This window comes from Amia ocellicauda, chromosome 4 (genome assembly GCF_036373705.1).
Source record: "Amia ocellicauda isolate fAmiCal2 chromosome 4, fAmiCal2.hap1, whole genome shotgun sequence".
Lineage (NCBI taxonomy): Eukaryota > Metazoa > Chordata > Actinopteri > Amiiformes > Amiidae > Amia > Amia ocellicauda.
In genome coordinates, this window is record NC_089853.1 from 40,259,290 (window position 1) to 40,276,789 (window position 17,500).

Sequence of the window (17,500 nt, forward strand, 5' to 3'; positions counted from 1 at the left end):
TCAGGACTGGAAACGACAGGATCTGTTTTGTTTTCGTTTTTTTTACACAAAGAGTTGTGAGACTGGGCCTGGCAGTTGTTGCTGACTCTCTGGGTTGCTTTCAATGGGTTTTGCGGTCGATTACACACTGGCAGCCAACTGATAGAGATCAGCTGAATATCTCGTAACCTTTGTGACGTTCTTGTGTTCTGATTGAGGCAGGGAGCCACTCAAGGGGTTAAGGTTACTGGAAGAGCTCAGAAGGGCCCAACACCAGATCTGAAGACACAGAGCACTGGCCCCACACACCACACACTCTCTCACACTCAATCACACCAACATGCTCCCTCACACTCACACTCACTCACAGGGCTGGCGGCCTCAGCTGCTCTCCTCACCTAGTGACAATTTACTCACTTCAATCAAGATTAACAGGCTCCCTTCGCAGCGCTCAGCCCCTCTAATTATAACGAAGGGCCTGTCTGTGAAGTAAAGTGGTAATTATCATTGACCTGGCCGGCCCCAGGCCCGCTCTGGCCAGATGTCATGTTCATTTGATGGGAATAATAAAGGCCCAGATTAAATCACAACATTGAACCGCCCACTTAACGGCAAATAATAATCTAGCTGCGTCACAGTGGCCTCACACTGTGAGGAGGCGAGAAATACTGAGCTGTGTGTGACGGGATACTGGCTGGGTTTTGCTTTCTGTTTAATCCAGGCATTAGTCTTCAAAGGTTTCATTTCCTTTTCTTTCTACTTAGAAAGCCTGCACGGAGCCTTCAAACACAACTTCCTTTTCATCGACACAAATCTCCAGCTTCCTTCTTATTACCTTGTAATTTTACAAATGCACAAGAACAATGAGAAGGAATCACACATTCGAAACAAGATATTAAAGTGTTTAACCCAGCACAGAGAGACCCACAGAGCAGGCATCCTGTGCACCGGCCTGCTGAACTGGAATGCCCCCTGGTGGACAGTAAGTGGACCATGCTGTTGAGACCTTGAAAACGTACAGCTCTGCAGTTGCTTTAAGATTGGAGAGACAATGGGATTCCCTAAATTGGTGGCAGAGCGTGAAAATGTGCCGATGTCAGGAGGCTGAAGAATAAGCAAGGGTTAGGGCCGTGGAAGATGAACGCTTTTAAGATACAGCTTCCCGACAGCAGCGTGCTACTGCAACACCAACAGAGTGAGCCTGTGTTGGGATTTAGGATTCCTACTGCATTATAAACCCCGAAGCCCAGCTCTAGCCCGCAACACAATTTGCACCTAGCAAACATCAGCTGTAAACCAAGCCCAGAGCCACACTGTGTGTGTGTGTTAAGTGGACAGATGTGTTTTGTTTAGATCTTCCTCCCATTGAATCATTTTTATGAATGGTAACGGAGGGGGCTGTGACAAGGGAACAGGCTGGAAGCGAGGGATAGAGGGGTCGAGTGCAGGTCACCTCCGTTCACAAGTTCAGCCCTGGCTGGCAGGTAATTGTTTTGCTCGCTCGCCGGGCTAATTTTAGCTGTAGTTGCTGCGGAGACCAGGCACGGAGGAGCCGTCTCTTACATGACCTCTCGCCGCTCTCCCCGGGGCTCTCAGGAAATCAGCCTGGCCGCCCGGGGACGGCGCGGGGCCCCAGGTGCACCCGGGTGGTCCCAGCGCTGCGCACACTCGGCAGGTAATTAATTAAAGCGGCACGCTAGCACACAAGCCTGGGGAACCAAAACACCATAAAGGTCAAATCAGAATCACACTTGAGTTGTTTGTTTTCTTTTTCCCACACAATGCCCCAGCCCAACCCACCTCATATTAGAGGCTTAACTAAGCTGTGCATCTTCTGGTTTTACTCAATGTGACTTGAGACCAACACGGTATAAAGTCAGTGGTGGGGTCTCTGGGAAGTTAACTGGTGCAGAAGCAAGCAGAGGGGATACACATCTTAAATCTGTAAAAGAATACGTTACACAGAGAAATAAGGGAAATGACTGCCAGCAGAGATGAGAACACCCTCATATACACACACACAAGATGAACACACTCACTGACGCATACACACCCAGACTCACTCTCTCACACATTCTCTCTCTCTCACTCACACACACACACACACACCCTGCCTCCCTCTCTGTGAGGCTCGAGCACAGTACCCACACGGCCTGGAGCCGCACAGCCCTGGGCCGCAGCCGTCAGCCTGGGTAATTGAGAAGCAGTGGGTCTCTGGAGGAGAGCAATACAACAATGATGTAATAATGAGCGGTACGGTTGGGATGTGGGATGGGAGGCGGGAGGAGGACTGCATGGGCGGGGACGGGGGAGTTTGTAAACCGACAGAGAGTCATTGGGCCCTTAGAGTAGACAGCTGAGCCACCGGCGCGGAGCCAGGAGGACACCGCTGAGAGAGAGGAGAGGAGAGCGGAGACCATTCACGGAGACGGCAGCACAGAGCCACCCCAGCTCCAGCTCCTCAGCCATACCAGGCACCGGCCCAGCATGGAAGCCCACCGGACCAGCTAAAGAAACAGGTACAACTATCCATACTTTGAGTCTTAAGATGAGCAACCTGCAGGGAGTCTGTGGCAGCTGTGAGCTGTTCCAGATAAGGGCTGGTCCTCTCTCTGGTTGTGACACTGGTTTCGATGATAAATGTTGGCTGAGACGTGAGGGAGACAGGCGTGTGGGGCGGAGAGGATTTTGGAAACTCTCCTGTTCGAGCTGGCCTGACTCAGCAGCAGCTCTTCCGAGGGAGTTTGGCTGTGAGGAGCCCAGGGATGCCGAGACTGGAGAGTGTGATATAAGAGCCATACTGCTTTACATCGCATTGCAATTTTATCATCTGATATGCTAGCGATGGTTTATATTTAAAAGAAGAAAAAAACGTTTTATAATTGTGCAATTTAGATTGTGTCCTAGATTGAGGTTTAGATGCACAAATGACACTTTTGCAAAAACAGGAGGGGTCTCTGAATCTGTGCTTGGATATGGCCTTTCCATTAGAACAGGCAAAGGACCCGAGTGCTAAATATATCACTGTCACAGCGCAATTAAGAAAACTACTCTGGTGTCGATGCAGATCTCTAATCGCTCTCGGCCACCGGGAGGCTGTGGAGCGTCTCCCATAGGGGAGGTAGTTACTGCTCTGAGTCTACAGCAGCTGGAACGGGCAGAGCAAATGGGTTTTAACACTTTTCTCCCTCAAGGGATTTTCAAATTGCCTTTTAAAGACGGCAGCGTCCTGTGTGTGACCAGGAATGGCGAAGAGCCTATGGCATCGGACAGTGGGGGAGATCACGGCCGCCCGGGGATCTGTTGGGGAGTGCCAGAAGGCCCAGGCTGCCCTGACCCGAGTGACGGCGTGTTTCCAGCAGCTGGCGGTGGGCGTGGGGAGCAGCACGGACTGCAGCCACCTGAGGGAGGAGCTGGAGGAGACGCGCGCCCGGGCTCACCACATCTGCACAGGTACGCACATGCGTCTGGACTGGGAGGGGACCCGGGAACTGCATGATCTCCATGCAGAAACTTACGGTCCTGATGAAGTTACCGAGCGCTGTTTTTAAAAGATGAATGAACATCTAATGGTATTTGTTTGGTTTGTTTCTTGATAGTGAAGCATTTAGTTCACTTTTGCTGACTGACAGTAACGAGACTTTCCCAGGTCCTTCACGTGCGTCTCATTTGGAAGAACAGGTGTGAACACAGCTGCAGTCTTGTGAACACGGCTTTGCAGCTGTTAGACAGGGTTGTTTCAATCGGTTATCTTTTTAGAGTAAAATCATATATACAGTGCCTATAGAAAGTCTACACCCCCTTGAACTTTTGTCATGGTTGTGCCAGTGCCTCAGAGTGCATTTCATTGAGGATTTGTTCCATTTACCTACACACTGTACTTCATCCGGTTTAGGCTGCGTTTTACCTGTGTGCGTCTCCCCTGGCCAGGTCTGCGTCGCCGGCTGATGGCCATACTGACGTGCTCTGAGCTGGGGTCTGAGGAGAGGGAGAAGGCGGAGCGGCTGTGGGTGCTCTTCCTGTCCGGGATCGACTTCTTCCTGCAGGAGCTACACAAGATCGCCGCCCTGCAGGCGCTGTTCCCCCTGGCCCAGCAACGTGACCACCGGGCCCTGGTCAGCACCGGGGCGGTGGGCCGGGGGGTGGAGGTGGCTGCCCGGGCGGCGACGGCACAGTTGCCCTGGGCGGAGGGGGCGGGCGAGGAGCCCCCGGACCTGCGGGTCCACATCGCCCAGCTGGAGATCATGGCCCAGGAGATGGTGCAGCGGGTCAATGTGCCCATCTGGTCAGTGGAGCCCATGCAGGAGGCCTGGGGAGAGGGCAGCGGGGGCGAGCTGGAGCTGGAGGACAGGGTGACGTCCGAGGAGCTGCTGACCGTAGAGGAGCTGCCACAGGGGGAGCACCGCACCGGCTGCTGCCACGCCCGAGGCTGCCGGTGGGGTGGGGCCCTCTGCCTGGTGACCTGAAGAGGGAGCGTAGCCACAGACGCGCTTACACACATAAGAGTGCCATTGCTCTTGCACTTTTTCGCCCCACCCTCCCCTAAACTCTAGCCAGAGACTTGCATTGCGCATGACTTGGACTTTGAACCCAATTGTCCATTCCCCTGTACCTCCACCTCCATACGCTTCCTAAATAAACGCAAGTAAGCAAAACCTCTTACAATGGATCCAAGATCTCTGCGGTTTTCTGCCTGAAGGCCAGCACTGGTTTTATTAGGGTGTATAGCAGTGGTTGCCAAGGCGGTACTGGGGGACCCCTTCCCTGCTGGTTTTTGTTCCAACCGAGCTCTCAATTACTTAATTGAACCCTTAATTGAACTAATTTCCTAAATCAGAGACTTACTTTAAACAGTAAGGGTTTTAAGTATAGAATTATATTTAAAAAACATTGAACAAACAACTATTTTCTCACAATTTAAAAAGTAAAATCTAAGCAGAGCGTTACTTCAATTAAGTAATCGAGAGCTCGGTTGGAACAAAAACCAGCAGGGTAGGGGGTTTGGGAACCACTGGTGTATAGGGTAGCGCAGCAAGAGACTACACATCCATCTCACCCAGGGGTCTCTCACAATCCCCTGGGCCATGCGTGTGGCAGTTTTCGTTACAACGGAGTCCTCAATTATGTAATTGGTATAATTGTTTAATTAGCTAGATAAGTTTAAACACCTATGAACACATACACAGGAATTGAGTTGGAGACCCCCCCCATCCAACCCTTCAGTGCAGATGCTGCTGCCCACGTCACACCAGTAAGGTCCAGTTTAGTTTAGAGAACTGAAGCACTCATGTACAAAAGGTAACAAAGGCAACTCAATTTATTCCATGTCCAAAACCACATGCACACAGAGGGCTCTGGTAATAATGCATTTCAATTAACCACACCATTCTGCTAAGTGCACGATTCTCCATGAACAGAATCTATATAATGAGCACAGCTTAAATGCACTTTACAAGAAATCTCTTTATTCACATAAGTTAATAAAAATAAAGACAAAAAGTATATTAAATCGACACTGATAATTTACATAATTGTGAGAAAGTGGAGACAGTAAAAGACATTGAAAAATGAGACGCACAGAAGACGGGGCAGGGCGAATCCCAGGGGTCAGTTCTTGTAGGTCGCGTGCAAATGGGTCTTGTAAGCTAAGAAAGAGAGAAACAATTAGACTGGAATAAAACTGCAGGAATACCATGAGATAATCTGGATCAAGATCACACCCGCCTGGAATTCTCCTCTACACAACCAGTGAAGACCGAGCTGCTTTGGTACCCCCGGCCTCGTTTCCGGCCACACGGAGCGCATTTCTGAAGAAATGGGGTGGCGGAACAAACTCACCTTCTTGGTTTGCCCACAGCTCGGCTGCGCCGGTGTTCATGGGGCTCTCGTTATTGGGTTCTGCAAACAAGACAGCCAGTTAGAGGAGGAAGAGATTCAGGTTTTGGGGGGGGGCACAGTACATCTATTGCTGGAACAGTCAAAGCAGGGAACACAACACAAGATTAGGAATTCTTTAAAATTAGGAACAAGGGGGCTGGGGTACACTACTAGGGTTCAGGACTGGACGGACTGCTCACCTCCTAGCAGACTCTGGATAGACAGCAGTATGGAGCGCACGTCGTACAGCGCCGACCACTTCTCCTTCAGGATGTCCAGGCAGATGAAGCCCTGCTCGTCCACATTGGGGTGGTAGCAGGGCGTGATGAACTTCACACGGGGCGCCTGGTAGGGGTAGCCGCTGGGGAACTCCATGGAGAGCTTGTACCTCAGCCCTTCATACACCTGGCAGCGCAGAGAACACCACGATGGCAAAGTTAAACACTCCCTCACAAAACGCACAGCCCTTGACCACTGAAGTGTTTATTGGCTTTGTGTAGCAGAACGATATAAACCCTGGTTGTGAGGATCCTTTTCAACTCACTTTTGGATGCAATGAACCATATCCTGAGCAAAGACTTCCCCCTTATGACAACACTTCAAAGCTTGAAGATCAACAGTAGCAGGCAATTAAACCTGGTGGATATTCTCATCACATTGGGTCAGCAAACGTCATCTTCTTCCTCTGGTCCGAGTCTCTATCCTCCAAAGCTCTGGGACTACCATGCCGCAACAAGCAAACCCCCACATCATGGACTATGATCAAGTCATAAATGGCCCCTATCAAGACCGCGCAGCTGTTGAGTGACTGACCCCCTGTGTAGCAGCTGCCCAACCCTGGGAATAACTGCCCCAGACAGCTGGACTGTTCCAACAGGTGGCAATGCAGGGTGGCTGTAGAATAGCACAACTTTCTCCTCAGCAAGGAGGCATAAGATCACTAACTTGTTAGGTTGTGGATTCATTTAAAATAAATCTGCTTTAGCATCCTTACATGGTCCAATAAAATGAGAACATGACAACTGTAGACTATAAATAGAAACTCCAAACTGACCGCATCTGGACTACACTGGGGTGATGGGTGGTGGCCACAATGCCATTTTACGTCGGGAGGAGATGGTTTCAATGCATGGTGTCGTGGTTACACAAGCATTTAGACATCAGTACCGGAAACCAGGGCAGCTCCGAGCACTCACCGTTCCCTGAGCGCCGTCTATGGTGCCGATCCACTTAAAGAGATTGTCCGACTCTGGGAAAGCAGAGATGCCCTTGTCCCCAGACATCTGGGAGGGAGAGAACGAGAGATCAGGATGGCAACTGGACCAAAATCAGACCATTTGTCCTTTGTGATTGCCAAGACCAGAGTGGACAGAATTCAGTACTTACCATTAGGGTCATCAACTCCTGTTGCAATCTGGGTAATACGTTATGGGAAGAGAGAGGGGGGGGGATTAAAAAAAAAAAATTAGTCCCAATGAAGTGTTAATTTGAAGGTAAATTAAAATGTTGGTCCTCCCAGTATATGACTTTCTGTAAAGATCAGGCCTCACCTATAAATTTAGTCATTCATTATCGCCCATGGATTTACACAATAGCAGCTATACGGCCAGGAATTCACTTAAATACACGTAAGGAAGATATCGACTCTGCAAGGGTTAAACTGCCGTGTAGAACAGGCGTTCTCCGTTTATTTCATTATTAATTAACAAAATACACAATCAAACCACAATTTTCCAGATGCCCAAGTTATTTTCACATCTGATATCCCGGACCGATTCCTTTAAAAGATCGGGTTTTCTGCACAGCAGTGTTATCGACTGGGCCTGATGTGTTGCATGCACACACACAAAAAACAAATGCATTACAGCATGCATTATATAAAAATAAGTAAAGAGGGATGATAAAAACCCAGTTCTCCCCAGCACCCACGCCTGGACCCGGCTCTGCACTCACCGTTTGGACACCGAGCCCTTGGCTGCGCTGCCGCCGGACTCGCTGCCTTTCAGAGCGGCGGCGGGGGTCGCAGCTGCCGGGTCCATATTCTGAGAAGCCATGATTTGGGTTGGGTTTGGTTTCTAGTAAACTCTTCCACAAAGATAAAAAAATCAACGGTCGTCTGGCGGTTGGAAAGGAGACTAACAAACCAAAACCTAGAGAGAAATGGTATAGATTAAAAGTGATGAAACAACACGTAATGCAGCGCAGGCGGGACTCCGCAGCTCGGTCTGACTGGAGAGAAAAGCGATTTTGCAAATTGGGATAAAAACCCCGTCGTTTGTGCACAAAATACTTCAAAATGACACGATGTCGATGTAGCCACACCACCCCCCAATGCTCCGTGCAAACCACTGCATTTTACCACCAGGACCAACGGCGATTGCAATAGTCTGTGGGATTACCTCGGACATGTATTTATGCATTTATTTTAGCAGATGTAGCTAGAGAAACATGCATACAACTAAAACAATAAAAACGCATCGGACTTTTTCTGCAAGCGTACAGTACTATAATCAATGAATACTATAGTTGACACATCGAAAGTATCGCGATATCTCCTTTCGCTCGGCAGTGTATACGATTATATACAGAAAACATTAAACGCAAGTCTAAACTACTGATAACAGCAATAATAAAATACACCAGTTATAACCGCTACTAATTAAAGAATAGTTACGGTGTTTCGCACTGATGAAACCCGTAAGACAAACTTTGTTCCCTGGCTATGACCCTATTTGTAATTACACGGATGAATCGCAGGGCTACTCTACATGCCTGCGTTAATAAACTATACAGTCGCCGCCCTTATTGAAACTATCCCCACTAGAAGTGCAGTTTTGAGCTACAAACAGCGGACATTACCAGTGTTGCGGGCTGCGCTGCGCTCGCCGGCTCGCCTGTGTTATTCTGTCATTCAGATTCCGGCCGAAGGCCCGATTTCAACCTTTATCCCGCCCCTCAGTTCAAATTTTTTGAAATCCGTTTCCATTCAGCCAATCACCGCCCACAGATCGTCCTGTTTAACCAATCGCCGCCCACACTGGCCTCCCGCGGGCCAATCAGCAGACAGAGTTTGAAAACAAAAGGTTCAACAAACGTCTTGGAAACCGTCTCCAACAATGATGCACTGCAGCCAGGACTTCAATCTGATTGGACGGGACTTCAATCCGATTGGGCGGGACTTCAATCCGATTGGACGGGACTTCTATCCGATTGGGCGGGACTTCAATCCGATTGAACGGAACTTCAATCCGATTGGACGGGACTTCAATCTGATTGGACGCGACGGGTTTCATTTATCGGTAGTTAAACGTTTGTTGTCGCTTCCGGGAAGATAGAAGCAATAAGTACGGGTACAATCAAATCGTGTTGCTGTCTATTTTAATAGTTAGCTGGATACGTGTATTTTTAACTCGTATTTGACCAGTTCTGCAGAGCTATAATAATGACAATGACACACATAGCAGGCTGCTGTAGCCGCGGTTTCTGATGGTGGGAGCGTGTGGTGCAGTGGTCACAATAGGCGGGTGTGTAATGGCTGCAACAGTTGTATCCCCAAGGACAGTGGTGCTCAATCCTGCTCCTGGGGACGCCTGCCCGGCTCTTTCTGCGCTCACAATTACCTAATTACTAGTAGGTTACTTAATTGAACCACACTTTAACTAATAATTATCCTAATCTGAGATTTTAAATCATCTTAAACAGTGGTAGATTTCATATTAAGTATGAAACTGTAAACAGTGAACTTTAAATCACCAAGTGTTAATAAGCTACACAATTTTATTTGTTAAATTGAGGGTTCAATTAAGTAATTAAGACCTCAGTTGGAACAAAACCCACTAGGGCAGGGGGTACTCCAGGACCACTTTAATGACTGATACACTAACAGACTGTAACCTACATACACTTTTACTCCCGACTGTACTATCACCACTTAAGAGATACAGGCAGCAGGGACACTAACCTATCTGCTACTACACTCCTCCTGCACATGTACACCTCACCCCACTTGTGTATTTTGATTTTATTCATGGTAACATCAAATGATAAAACTTGTTGGCCTGCGTTACCACACTTATTCCTTATTGGACTCATATTTCCATCTGATAATGAATCTTATGATGTAAAAACAACTTAATAAAATGTTGGCTACATATACATTATAAGTAACATATAAATATACATTACATGTATGTAAAGTGCACATTACCAGAACATATTGCATATTCAGTAATATCTTGGGGAAAAAGTACTCGGATCCAAAATGATCTGACACTGCCTTAATAAACAACTTCAATGTAAAATAACAACACACAACCTAAACAAACACACTTTATTGTAAAATACTGTTACTAATATGTACAGGATCAAATCAAGTTGCATTATGTATTTCAATACATGTCAGGAATTTAGAAAGTAATTCTTCCACTGCTTAAAATAACATGTTTTCAGAGCCTTCTCGATGCTCATGACTTTGAGGGTTCAGTAACTGGGCGTTTTAACAGCGTTATCAAAAAACATAAAACCAAGTCTAAAATCTGACTACAAAAAAATGATGACATAAATATATGTATATATAAAAATAAAACTGGTTGAAAATGTCTTCCTAGCAGGTGGTCCTATTTCAAACAATATCCCACAAGAAAACAAAAATAAATCCCACAATAAAGGTATATCATTTAAATAGTGATCACACCCACTAAAATGATTTATAAGTATACCTATTTTCAAGGCCAGCACTGCAAAAATAAAGCAGTGTTAAATAGGATTGGATATTATGTTTAATGTTAACCCTACCTAAATCACACTTTCCTGAAGCAAATTATGTATCCCTGTGGGATTGTGTATAGATTTGTGTACTGTGGGTGTTATGCTGTGGGATTCCACCTTAGATGATATACCAGGTGATCATACATTGCTTGAATCATATCTCCATAATACACATAAAATAAAAACACACCGGGTTTAGGAACATACAAGTTTGATCCTATTTCTCTCATTTAAAAATAAAAACAATTCTCAGGCATTGAATTACTGTAAGTCTTCTTTTTCTTTTGTAGTACCGGTTAGTTTTCCCCTTGAGGAAAATGACACAGAGTAGGATGGGAAAGTGACAGGCTGAGATCCAGAAACCGCTGGATTTTAAAGATCTCTCTGAATTATGAACTCTTTTCAGATCAGAGAAGCATTAAACCTAACACAAGTAGTAATTTACAGCAGTGAAGTAACCGAAAGCTGTAACTGTAAATGTAGATGATCGACCAAGGCGTATTGCCCCAGATCATCAGTTGGCTGTCATCAGTTACAGTTATTCCTAAATGGGAAAAACAAACAAACAGGAAACACAACAGGGTGTCAGTCTCTCTTACGTGAAGGAAGGGATGGCCAGGCAAAATGTAAACACGGTTTACATTCACAGAAGGATCACCACAGCGAAGACAGCTATTCAAACAAAGGGGGGGGAAAGATTTGAACAGCAGAATTTTCCATCTCCTCCTTTTACATGTTATTAACATGATGTTCACATTAACTGCCTTCAATTTGTAACTATTATCAGGTCACACTGCGACATCTCACTGGCTGGCCATCCACGAGTCTGAGAATAAAAGCAAGCACAAGAAGCCAGCGCAGAACTGTGCGTTAACGTACCGAGCGACTACCAACCCATTCAACCAGCATGTGGCAGTATATAGGACTTTTCCCTGCATAGTCAGGAGGTTTGTAATGTGGTCGGGGCCCGTGAATCTTCAGACAGACAGGAAACGCAAGAAACAAAATGTCAACCAAAAAAAAAGAAAGCTTGGAATTGAGTTTTTGGCGTCAGTCTCAGTGGGCAGGCAGAGGCTCATCTGTGAGAGGCAAGTCTAGGCTGGTGTGAAGAGCGCTCCTCCCCACCTCCCGGTCTGAGGAATTCAGGGAGAGCCCCTCCGTGCAGCCGCTAGCCCCTGCTCCCCCTGCTGTCCTACTCCCTCTCGGAGCGCTGCACCTCCATGGCCTTCTGCATCTTCTCGATCATCCAGGACGGCACGGCGAAGGGCTTCAGCTCGTCCAGTTTCAGCTCAGGGGAGTCTCTGTGAGTGAGCAGAAGACACAGTGAGGTGCGTCACTCCGCAGAGCCAAACTCTGTGCGTCAGGAACGAAACTGGATAGCTGCTCGGGGCCGCTTGGGCCACGGCGAACTGCACCAACAGTGGCCCACTATTGACTGGCGTGTGGCACAGGAACACACTGTCTGGGCAACGGCCAACACTCTGAACCCCATCTGCCCCTCAAGACTTAAGCCTCTGCAGAGGGAGTGCTGCAGAACACCACAGGGTTCTAGAAGGTTCATCTTGTGATGCACAAACCTGAGGTGAAAGAATCGTTCAGGTTTTATCTGCCCCCCCAACCCCCCAAATGCCACCGTAAACACAGTTTATACTATATAGATTGAAATTTGGATTGGATTAGGCCACTCAACGTAAGGGCTAAACATCAGCTTCAGGGAAACCGTAATTGATTTTTTCTGTTATTGGCCAAAACCAGTCTGAGAGCGCCCCCCCACACTGCTAAAGACAGCAGAGTCTCTCAGCCTGGGTTACCTGTAGTCCTCGCTCTGGGCCAGGTCCTGCACGTCCTCTTCTATAAGGAGATATGCCTGAAACATACGGGGAGAAAAACACAGGTTCAGACTGATGTAAAACACAGTTCAAATTCAAACGCGTGAATGCAGCACTGTGCAGTGACCCATCATGTTATTTTTGGAAAGCCAGTCTTTGTTGATTTGATTTTATTCCCAGCTTGTGAGGTAAGGACACATGAAGAATAGTCAGCGATAAGTGTGATCACTTTGGAGGCAAGCGTGAGAAACACACAACTATAGCTTGCATGATAACAAGGCAATAAAAATAACACCCCACAGAAGATCATCTTTGTAGTACTAGTCTCACCATCTTTCCTCCTGTTGCTCTCATGTGTTGTCTCTCAGCCAGCCAGTGCTTATCCTGGGGGTCTGCCGCGTACTGGAACACAAACACACATGTAGATGAGTGAGTGAGCTGGGCAGCCCTAGCAGAGCCAATCGAGTGGGAGGATGAGGGTGGCACTGTGGCGGGCATCACATTGTGCAAATCCACTCAGGAGGGCTAACAAGAAGATCTGAACAGAGATGGACAGCTAAGCCTTTTCTGCAGATTTGCATTTCGCTGGCATCTTTATCCAAGCTGATCAAAACCACCCAACACAACCACAACTCACACGCACGGGGGGACTGTCAAAAGGGCATTGCTGCCGGAGCTGGCAGTCTCTGGAGGAGGGAGATAAAAGCGCGACAGAGTGCGCTGTTGACTTCGTTATGTAGCGAGTCATTTATTGACCGAACGGTTATGCCAACTCTGATGACGAGAACGAAGGCCCTGTTCTGCCGGGGTGAGCGTGTGTGAGCCGGCCTGTCCTACCTTGAAGAGGTCCGCGTGTTTGATGTAAATCCTCCCCCGGGTGCCGCCCATCCCCAGAGCTCTGCAACGACAGCAGCAGTTCAGAGACGGCAAGAGAGAGAGACGCGGACACATAGAAAGACATGCCAAGAGGCGGATATGCAGGGACAAAGGCACCCGTATAGGACACCTCATCATCTTTATCCCTGACTGAAAAGTTTTTAAAATCACAGCAATTGTCTTTAACATGCAAATATTCCATTGTTACTAGTTCAACTATAAGCCAGTCTACGATGTAAATCCAGTGTGTATAAATCACCTAACATGCGGCTCCCAAAAGCAATCTATTTTCTTGCCAACATACATTTAGTTAGTTGTTTTTTGTTGTCTTTTCATTTTGACCCGTAATCAGATGTCAGGGATGGGTTTAACACTAGAAGCACCGACATTTCACATTAGGCTACCTAGTACAAGTACCAAAACCAGTCAAATGGACCAAAAGCCTATATTAAATGTTAATACAAAAAAAAATGTAAAAGCCAACGCACGCACGATGTAAATAATAATGTAAACAGAGCGCACACGCACACACACACTCACTCAAACACACACACACACACACGCACAGCCCCACCCCTCACTCACTTGTTGGCCCGAGAGCCCAGGACAAAGGTACTGCTTTCATTCAGCCTGGAGGGGTCCCACTGTAGAACGACATGACACTGATTTACACTACAGCGCATTACAACACCTGTGAGGAACAGAGACAAAGCACCAAGGGATCGGACACGAGGCGAACACATCAGGTACTGTCCCTGGCCTGCCTTACCTTTGGGCCCTCGCGTTTTATGGGCTCCGACGGCTTCATTTTGGACCTGCAAGAGCGAGAAAGCAAACAGGCGGTTGGTATTTGTGGTCTGGGTCAACCCATAACAGACATTTTGTGTGTGCGTGTGTGCGTGCGTGTGCATGTACTCACTGGACACTGGACACAGGTCGGTCATACTGAATGACAGAACCAGGGGGACGTCCCTTCCGCTGCATGAAACAAAACCAAATTAACTCCTCCAGAAACCAGGAGAGGCCCTTCCTTGTGAACCGAGTTTGCATACTAAAGCCCCCACCACTCAGCACGGTGGGCGCCATCTTCCATGCTTTACGACTCAAGAGTAGACACTGCGGGTCAGAGACGGGGAGCGAACTTTACCTTTTTAGAAACAGGGCTGCCTCTGTGCACAGATTCGTCCTCCATCTGTCTTCCCCGCTGCAGGGGGGCAGAGGGATGTCGGGAAAAATGGTTATTGAAGAGCAAACTAGACCCCCCAGGTGACGGTGCACCGTGAGTCAAAAAAACAGGTTAAGCCATCAAAATAAAAACAACAACATGTTAAAACGAAGTTATATGTCTCACCTTGGTGGCTGGCTGGTCCAGCGTTGTCCTTGGGACGGTCTTCTCCCCATCCGAGAACAGCTGCTTGGCCTGCAGGGAGCAGACAGCGGTTACACTGTTATCATAAACTCAGCATCCGTGTAGTGAGGCTTTGCAAAACTTGTATGTTTTCATGAGGAAAGCAAAACACAACAGTGTTCCCTCTAATAAATGAATGAATGTGATTGAAATATCGACAACTTGATGAAGATCAGTGGCTACACATCTTCAAAAACAGGAATTATTTTAAATTTTCCTCTGTACTGAAAACAAATGCCTAATAAAAGCGAGAATTCCTGATACTACTACCATCCCGGAAGGGTACGTTCTGCGGCATTGCCCGTGTGGGCCCCCTGCCCTGCACACGTGCCGCCCAGCTCACCTGCTCCAGGCAGTTGCGACAGGCCTCCCGGATCAGCTGCTCCATCTGCACATCGTCGCCCACGTTCTCCCTCACGTTACTCGCTGCCTTCTGGAAGAACTGCGACACACCGGGGGGGTAAGAGAGATGACCCAGCGGGAGAGCACCAGCCCACTACCAACTGTGAACACTGAAGCGTGCACCAAATACCCAAGAGGGTGCCCTGCGGTGCCACGCATTCTAGAACTACACCTGCACCGCAAAGAAGTTCTCCTTCCTATCCTGTGCAACAGAGCTCTCCGCCAAGAGGCACAGAAACGGGCAGGGCTGTGGCTGCATTTGCTCATTGCTCACCACTCCTCTGCAAACCTCCACCCGTCACACACTGCAACATGCAAAACGCAGCAACTCACTTCCCACAGAGAATGAGGCACGAGGCGGGGCTTGCAAGGTGCACCTAGTAGATGCAACTGCGCAGGGGACAGCGAGGGCCCGGCCCACAGAGAGCGCTCACCTTCATGTACTTGTTGAAGACGGCCAGGATGTCGTCGTTGAAGCTGGGCTGCAGCACGGCACGCAGCAGGTCCATGGAGAGCACGGGGTCGGTGTAACTGCAAACACGGCCACAACACAGTCAGCACCAGCAATACACAGACTGCACAGTGCATGTAAGTATGCGACACGTGTCAAGAGTGCATGCTCTGAAAACAATGTCCGATGGGTCAAATGAAGGGAAGACTGTACTCATTGTATTGACCAATAGCGGTAATGGTTTCAGAGAGCACTACTCTAGTTGTGTCCTGAAGGTGTAGCAGGCCGAAAAGCACGGTTTCAGAAATGTATGTGCTTACAGTCTGAAGGAACCTATAGTGAACTGCAATTTCAGGGGGGTTGTTTTCCAAAAGGGTTAAACCAGACATTCTCATAAGTTGTGTTCAGAGTCCATTAAAACAAACAGGTTCAAATCGAGACAGGAAGTGAAGATTTTGCAGCAAAAGTGCGTTAGTGCATGACGTGCATTAACATAAGAAAGCACTGCCTTACCTGACTGTCATCTGCGAGCGCCGGCCTCTGCGATGGACCTGCCTGTGTTTGATCATGATGTTCCAGGGGTTCTGCAACACAGCGGGAACAGACACGTCGCACCAGTGAAGAGAGCACATCACGATGGCCGTGGATTTCTGTCCGTGTCGCATTAAGCTTCGTGCCGGACAGAGACAATGCGATGGACGTGGGTCTGAGTGTAACTGCACGTTCTGCTAATGACGTCAACCGTTTACACGTGAATGAAGTGTTTCAACTTTAACTGAATGAATACTAACAAGGTAAACACGTCAAAGCCTGTGCCCTTGCTGTTTTGAATGCACAGGCTCTACACCTTTAGCAGCCATGCCATGGAAGTGTACTTGTATAGCAAACTTAAAACAGGACTTAACACGGTTAGAAACGGACTGGATCCTCACCACGGGAGCCGGTTGCTCCGCCGGGTCCTGCTGCAGCCATTCCCTCCGCCCCTCGCTTCGGTGAGCGCCCATCTCGCCCGTCGAGAGACTCCGACGACTCGTCTTGATTTCCTTTCTTGCTCCGGAGACCCGTGCGCTACTCTATCCCTCAAGATCGCATGCACACAAACAGCGGTTCAGACGCCAGACGGAAGGTTCACTGCATGTCGTACCACAGACCTCTTGCGTTGTCTCTCCCTTGTGGCACGGGTTCAGGAAGTCCTGCTTGTGTTGTTCTGTATGTCTCCGTTTAGGCGTGCAATGCAATAACCTACACCTCCGAGTGTCTTTATGAGTCACAGAATATGATTTTAGTGCGCACTGCTACTGTCTCCCACGGCAAACAGGATGCGCTCGCCACTTCCGCGAATTCTGCCGCTACGCCCCGCGCACGCTTGCGTCAGTGCGACGTCACGGCGGCCATCATTGTGAGGGGCAAATACACCAGCATGCAATTCCATACCACCTCCATTTTTTGATTCTGCACTGGCAATGCATTACCAGCTGCGGCTCCATAGCTCAGGGGTTAGAGCACTGGTCTTGTAAACCAGGGGTCGCGAGTTCAAATCTCGCTGGGGCCTGGCAAATACATTTTCATTTTTTAAATGTGTTATCAATCGAAATCGAATATTTAGCATCATGTCATTTACACTGCAATACAAACACGAATGATACGCATTTCCTCCAACGCTGTAACTGATACAGGCATACTCTCGTTAGAAACAATGATGTGTGCTAACTGAATAATACTGATGTTTAAACTATCCGTATTTAAGTTTTATTTGTTCGAAGTGTATTGGACACTGAATCATCCTGGCACGCAAGCAGGCGAGCAGTAAATACTTCGTGTGACTGGACTGACACATCCGTATCTCCACTACACCTACAGATGTGGCGTCATACTGGTATAACAGCGCCCCCTGCAGCCCTGCCAGCAGAG

General features: G+C 48.1%; 3 protein-coding genes and 1 non-coding gene across 4 annotated transcripts; 2 read left to right on the forward strand and 2 right to left on the reverse strand.

The window, feature by feature from the left end:
* The first annotated feature begins 2,318 nt into the window (after positions 1 to 2,318).
* LOC136748898 (regulator of G-protein signaling 9-binding protein) lies at positions 2,319 to 4,629 on the forward strand. The gene is made up of 3 exons (XM_066702916.1): positions 2,319 to 2,498; positions 3,174 to 3,432; positions 3,910 to 4,629. The coding sequence occupies exons 2-3, from the start codon at positions 3,225 to 3,227 to the stop codon at positions 4,443 to 4,445; spliced, it is 744 nt and encodes a 247-aa protein (XP_066559013.1). The 5' UTR covers positions 2,319 to 2,498; positions 3,174 to 3,224; the 3' UTR covers positions 4,446 to 4,629.
* Positions 4,630 to 5,278: 649 nt separating this feature from the next.
* On the reverse strand, positions 5,279 to 8,871 carry ube2c (ubiquitin-conjugating enzyme E2C). Its single transcript, XM_066702187.1, has 7 exons — positions 8,716 to 8,871; positions 7,810 to 8,006; positions 7,243 to 7,270; positions 7,053 to 7,139; positions 6,057 to 6,261; positions 5,818 to 5,877; positions 5,279 to 5,624 (listed from the first exon to the last, which is right to left on the reverse strand). The coding sequence occupies exons 2-7, from the start codon at positions 7,908 to 7,910 to the stop codon at positions 5,587 to 5,589; spliced, it is 519 nt and encodes a 172-aa protein (XP_066558284.1). The 5' UTR covers positions 7,911 to 8,006; positions 8,716 to 8,871; the 3' UTR covers positions 5,279 to 5,586.
* Positions 8,872 to 10,172: 1,301 nt separating this feature from the next.
* On the reverse strand, positions 10,173 to 16,930 carry LOC136748454 (deoxynucleotidyltransferase terminal-interacting protein 1). The gene is made up of 13 exons (XM_066702188.1): positions 16,522 to 16,930; positions 16,103 to 16,173; positions 15,573 to 15,669; positions 15,080 to 15,178; positions 14,680 to 14,748; positions 14,476 to 14,532; positions 14,248 to 14,306; positions 14,098 to 14,143; positions 13,914 to 13,972; positions 13,290 to 13,350; positions 12,783 to 12,854; positions 12,435 to 12,490; positions 10,173 to 11,924 (listed from the first exon to the last, which is right to left on the reverse strand). The coding sequence occupies exons 1-13, from the start codon at positions 16,591 to 16,593 to the stop codon at positions 11,816 to 11,818; spliced, it is 927 nt and encodes a 308-aa protein (XP_066558285.1). The 5' UTR covers positions 16,594 to 16,930; the 3' UTR covers positions 10,173 to 11,815.
* A 138-nt stretch (positions 16,931 to 17,068) lies between these two features.
* trnat-ugu (transfer RNA threonine (anticodon UGU)) lies at positions 17,069 to 17,141 on the forward strand. The gene has a single exon. It is a non-coding gene; the product is annotated as a tRNA-Thr (tRNA).
* Positions 17,142 to 17,500: the final 359 nt, after the last annotated feature.

Coding starts and splice junctions, on each gene's coding strand:
- LOC136748898 (XM_066702916.1), top strand. CDS start 3,225: ATGGCGAAGAGCCTATGGCATCGGACAGTGGGGGAGATCACGGCCGCC. Junction 3,433..3,909: donor GGCTCACCACATCTGCACAG/GTACGCACATGC, acceptor TCCCCTGGCCAG/GTCTGCGTCGCCGGCTGATG.
- ube2c (XM_066702187.1), bottom strand. CDS start 7,910: ATGGCTTCTCAGAATATGGACCCGGCAGCTGCGACCCCCGCCGCCGCT. Junction 7,271..7,809: donor AAGGGCTCGGTGTCCAAACG/GTGAGTGCAGAG, acceptor CGTATTACCCAG/ATTGCAACAGGAGTTGATGA. Junction 5,878..6,056: donor TATCCAGAGTCTGCTAGGAG/GTGAGCAGTCCG, acceptor TCTTGTTTGCAG/AACCCAATAACGAGAGCCCC.
- LOC136748454 (XM_066702188.1), bottom strand. CDS start 16,593: ATGGGCGCTCACCGAAGCGAGGGGCGGAGGGAATGGCTGCAGCAGGAC. Junction 15,670..16,102: donor CGCTCGCAGATGACAGTCAG/GTAAGGCAGTGC, acceptor CCGTGTTTGCAG/TTACACCGACCCCGTGCTCT. Junction 14,749..15,079: donor GTCGCAACTGCCTGGAGCAG/GTGAGCTGGGCG, acceptor TGCTCCCTGCAG/GCCAAGCAGCTGTTCTCGGA.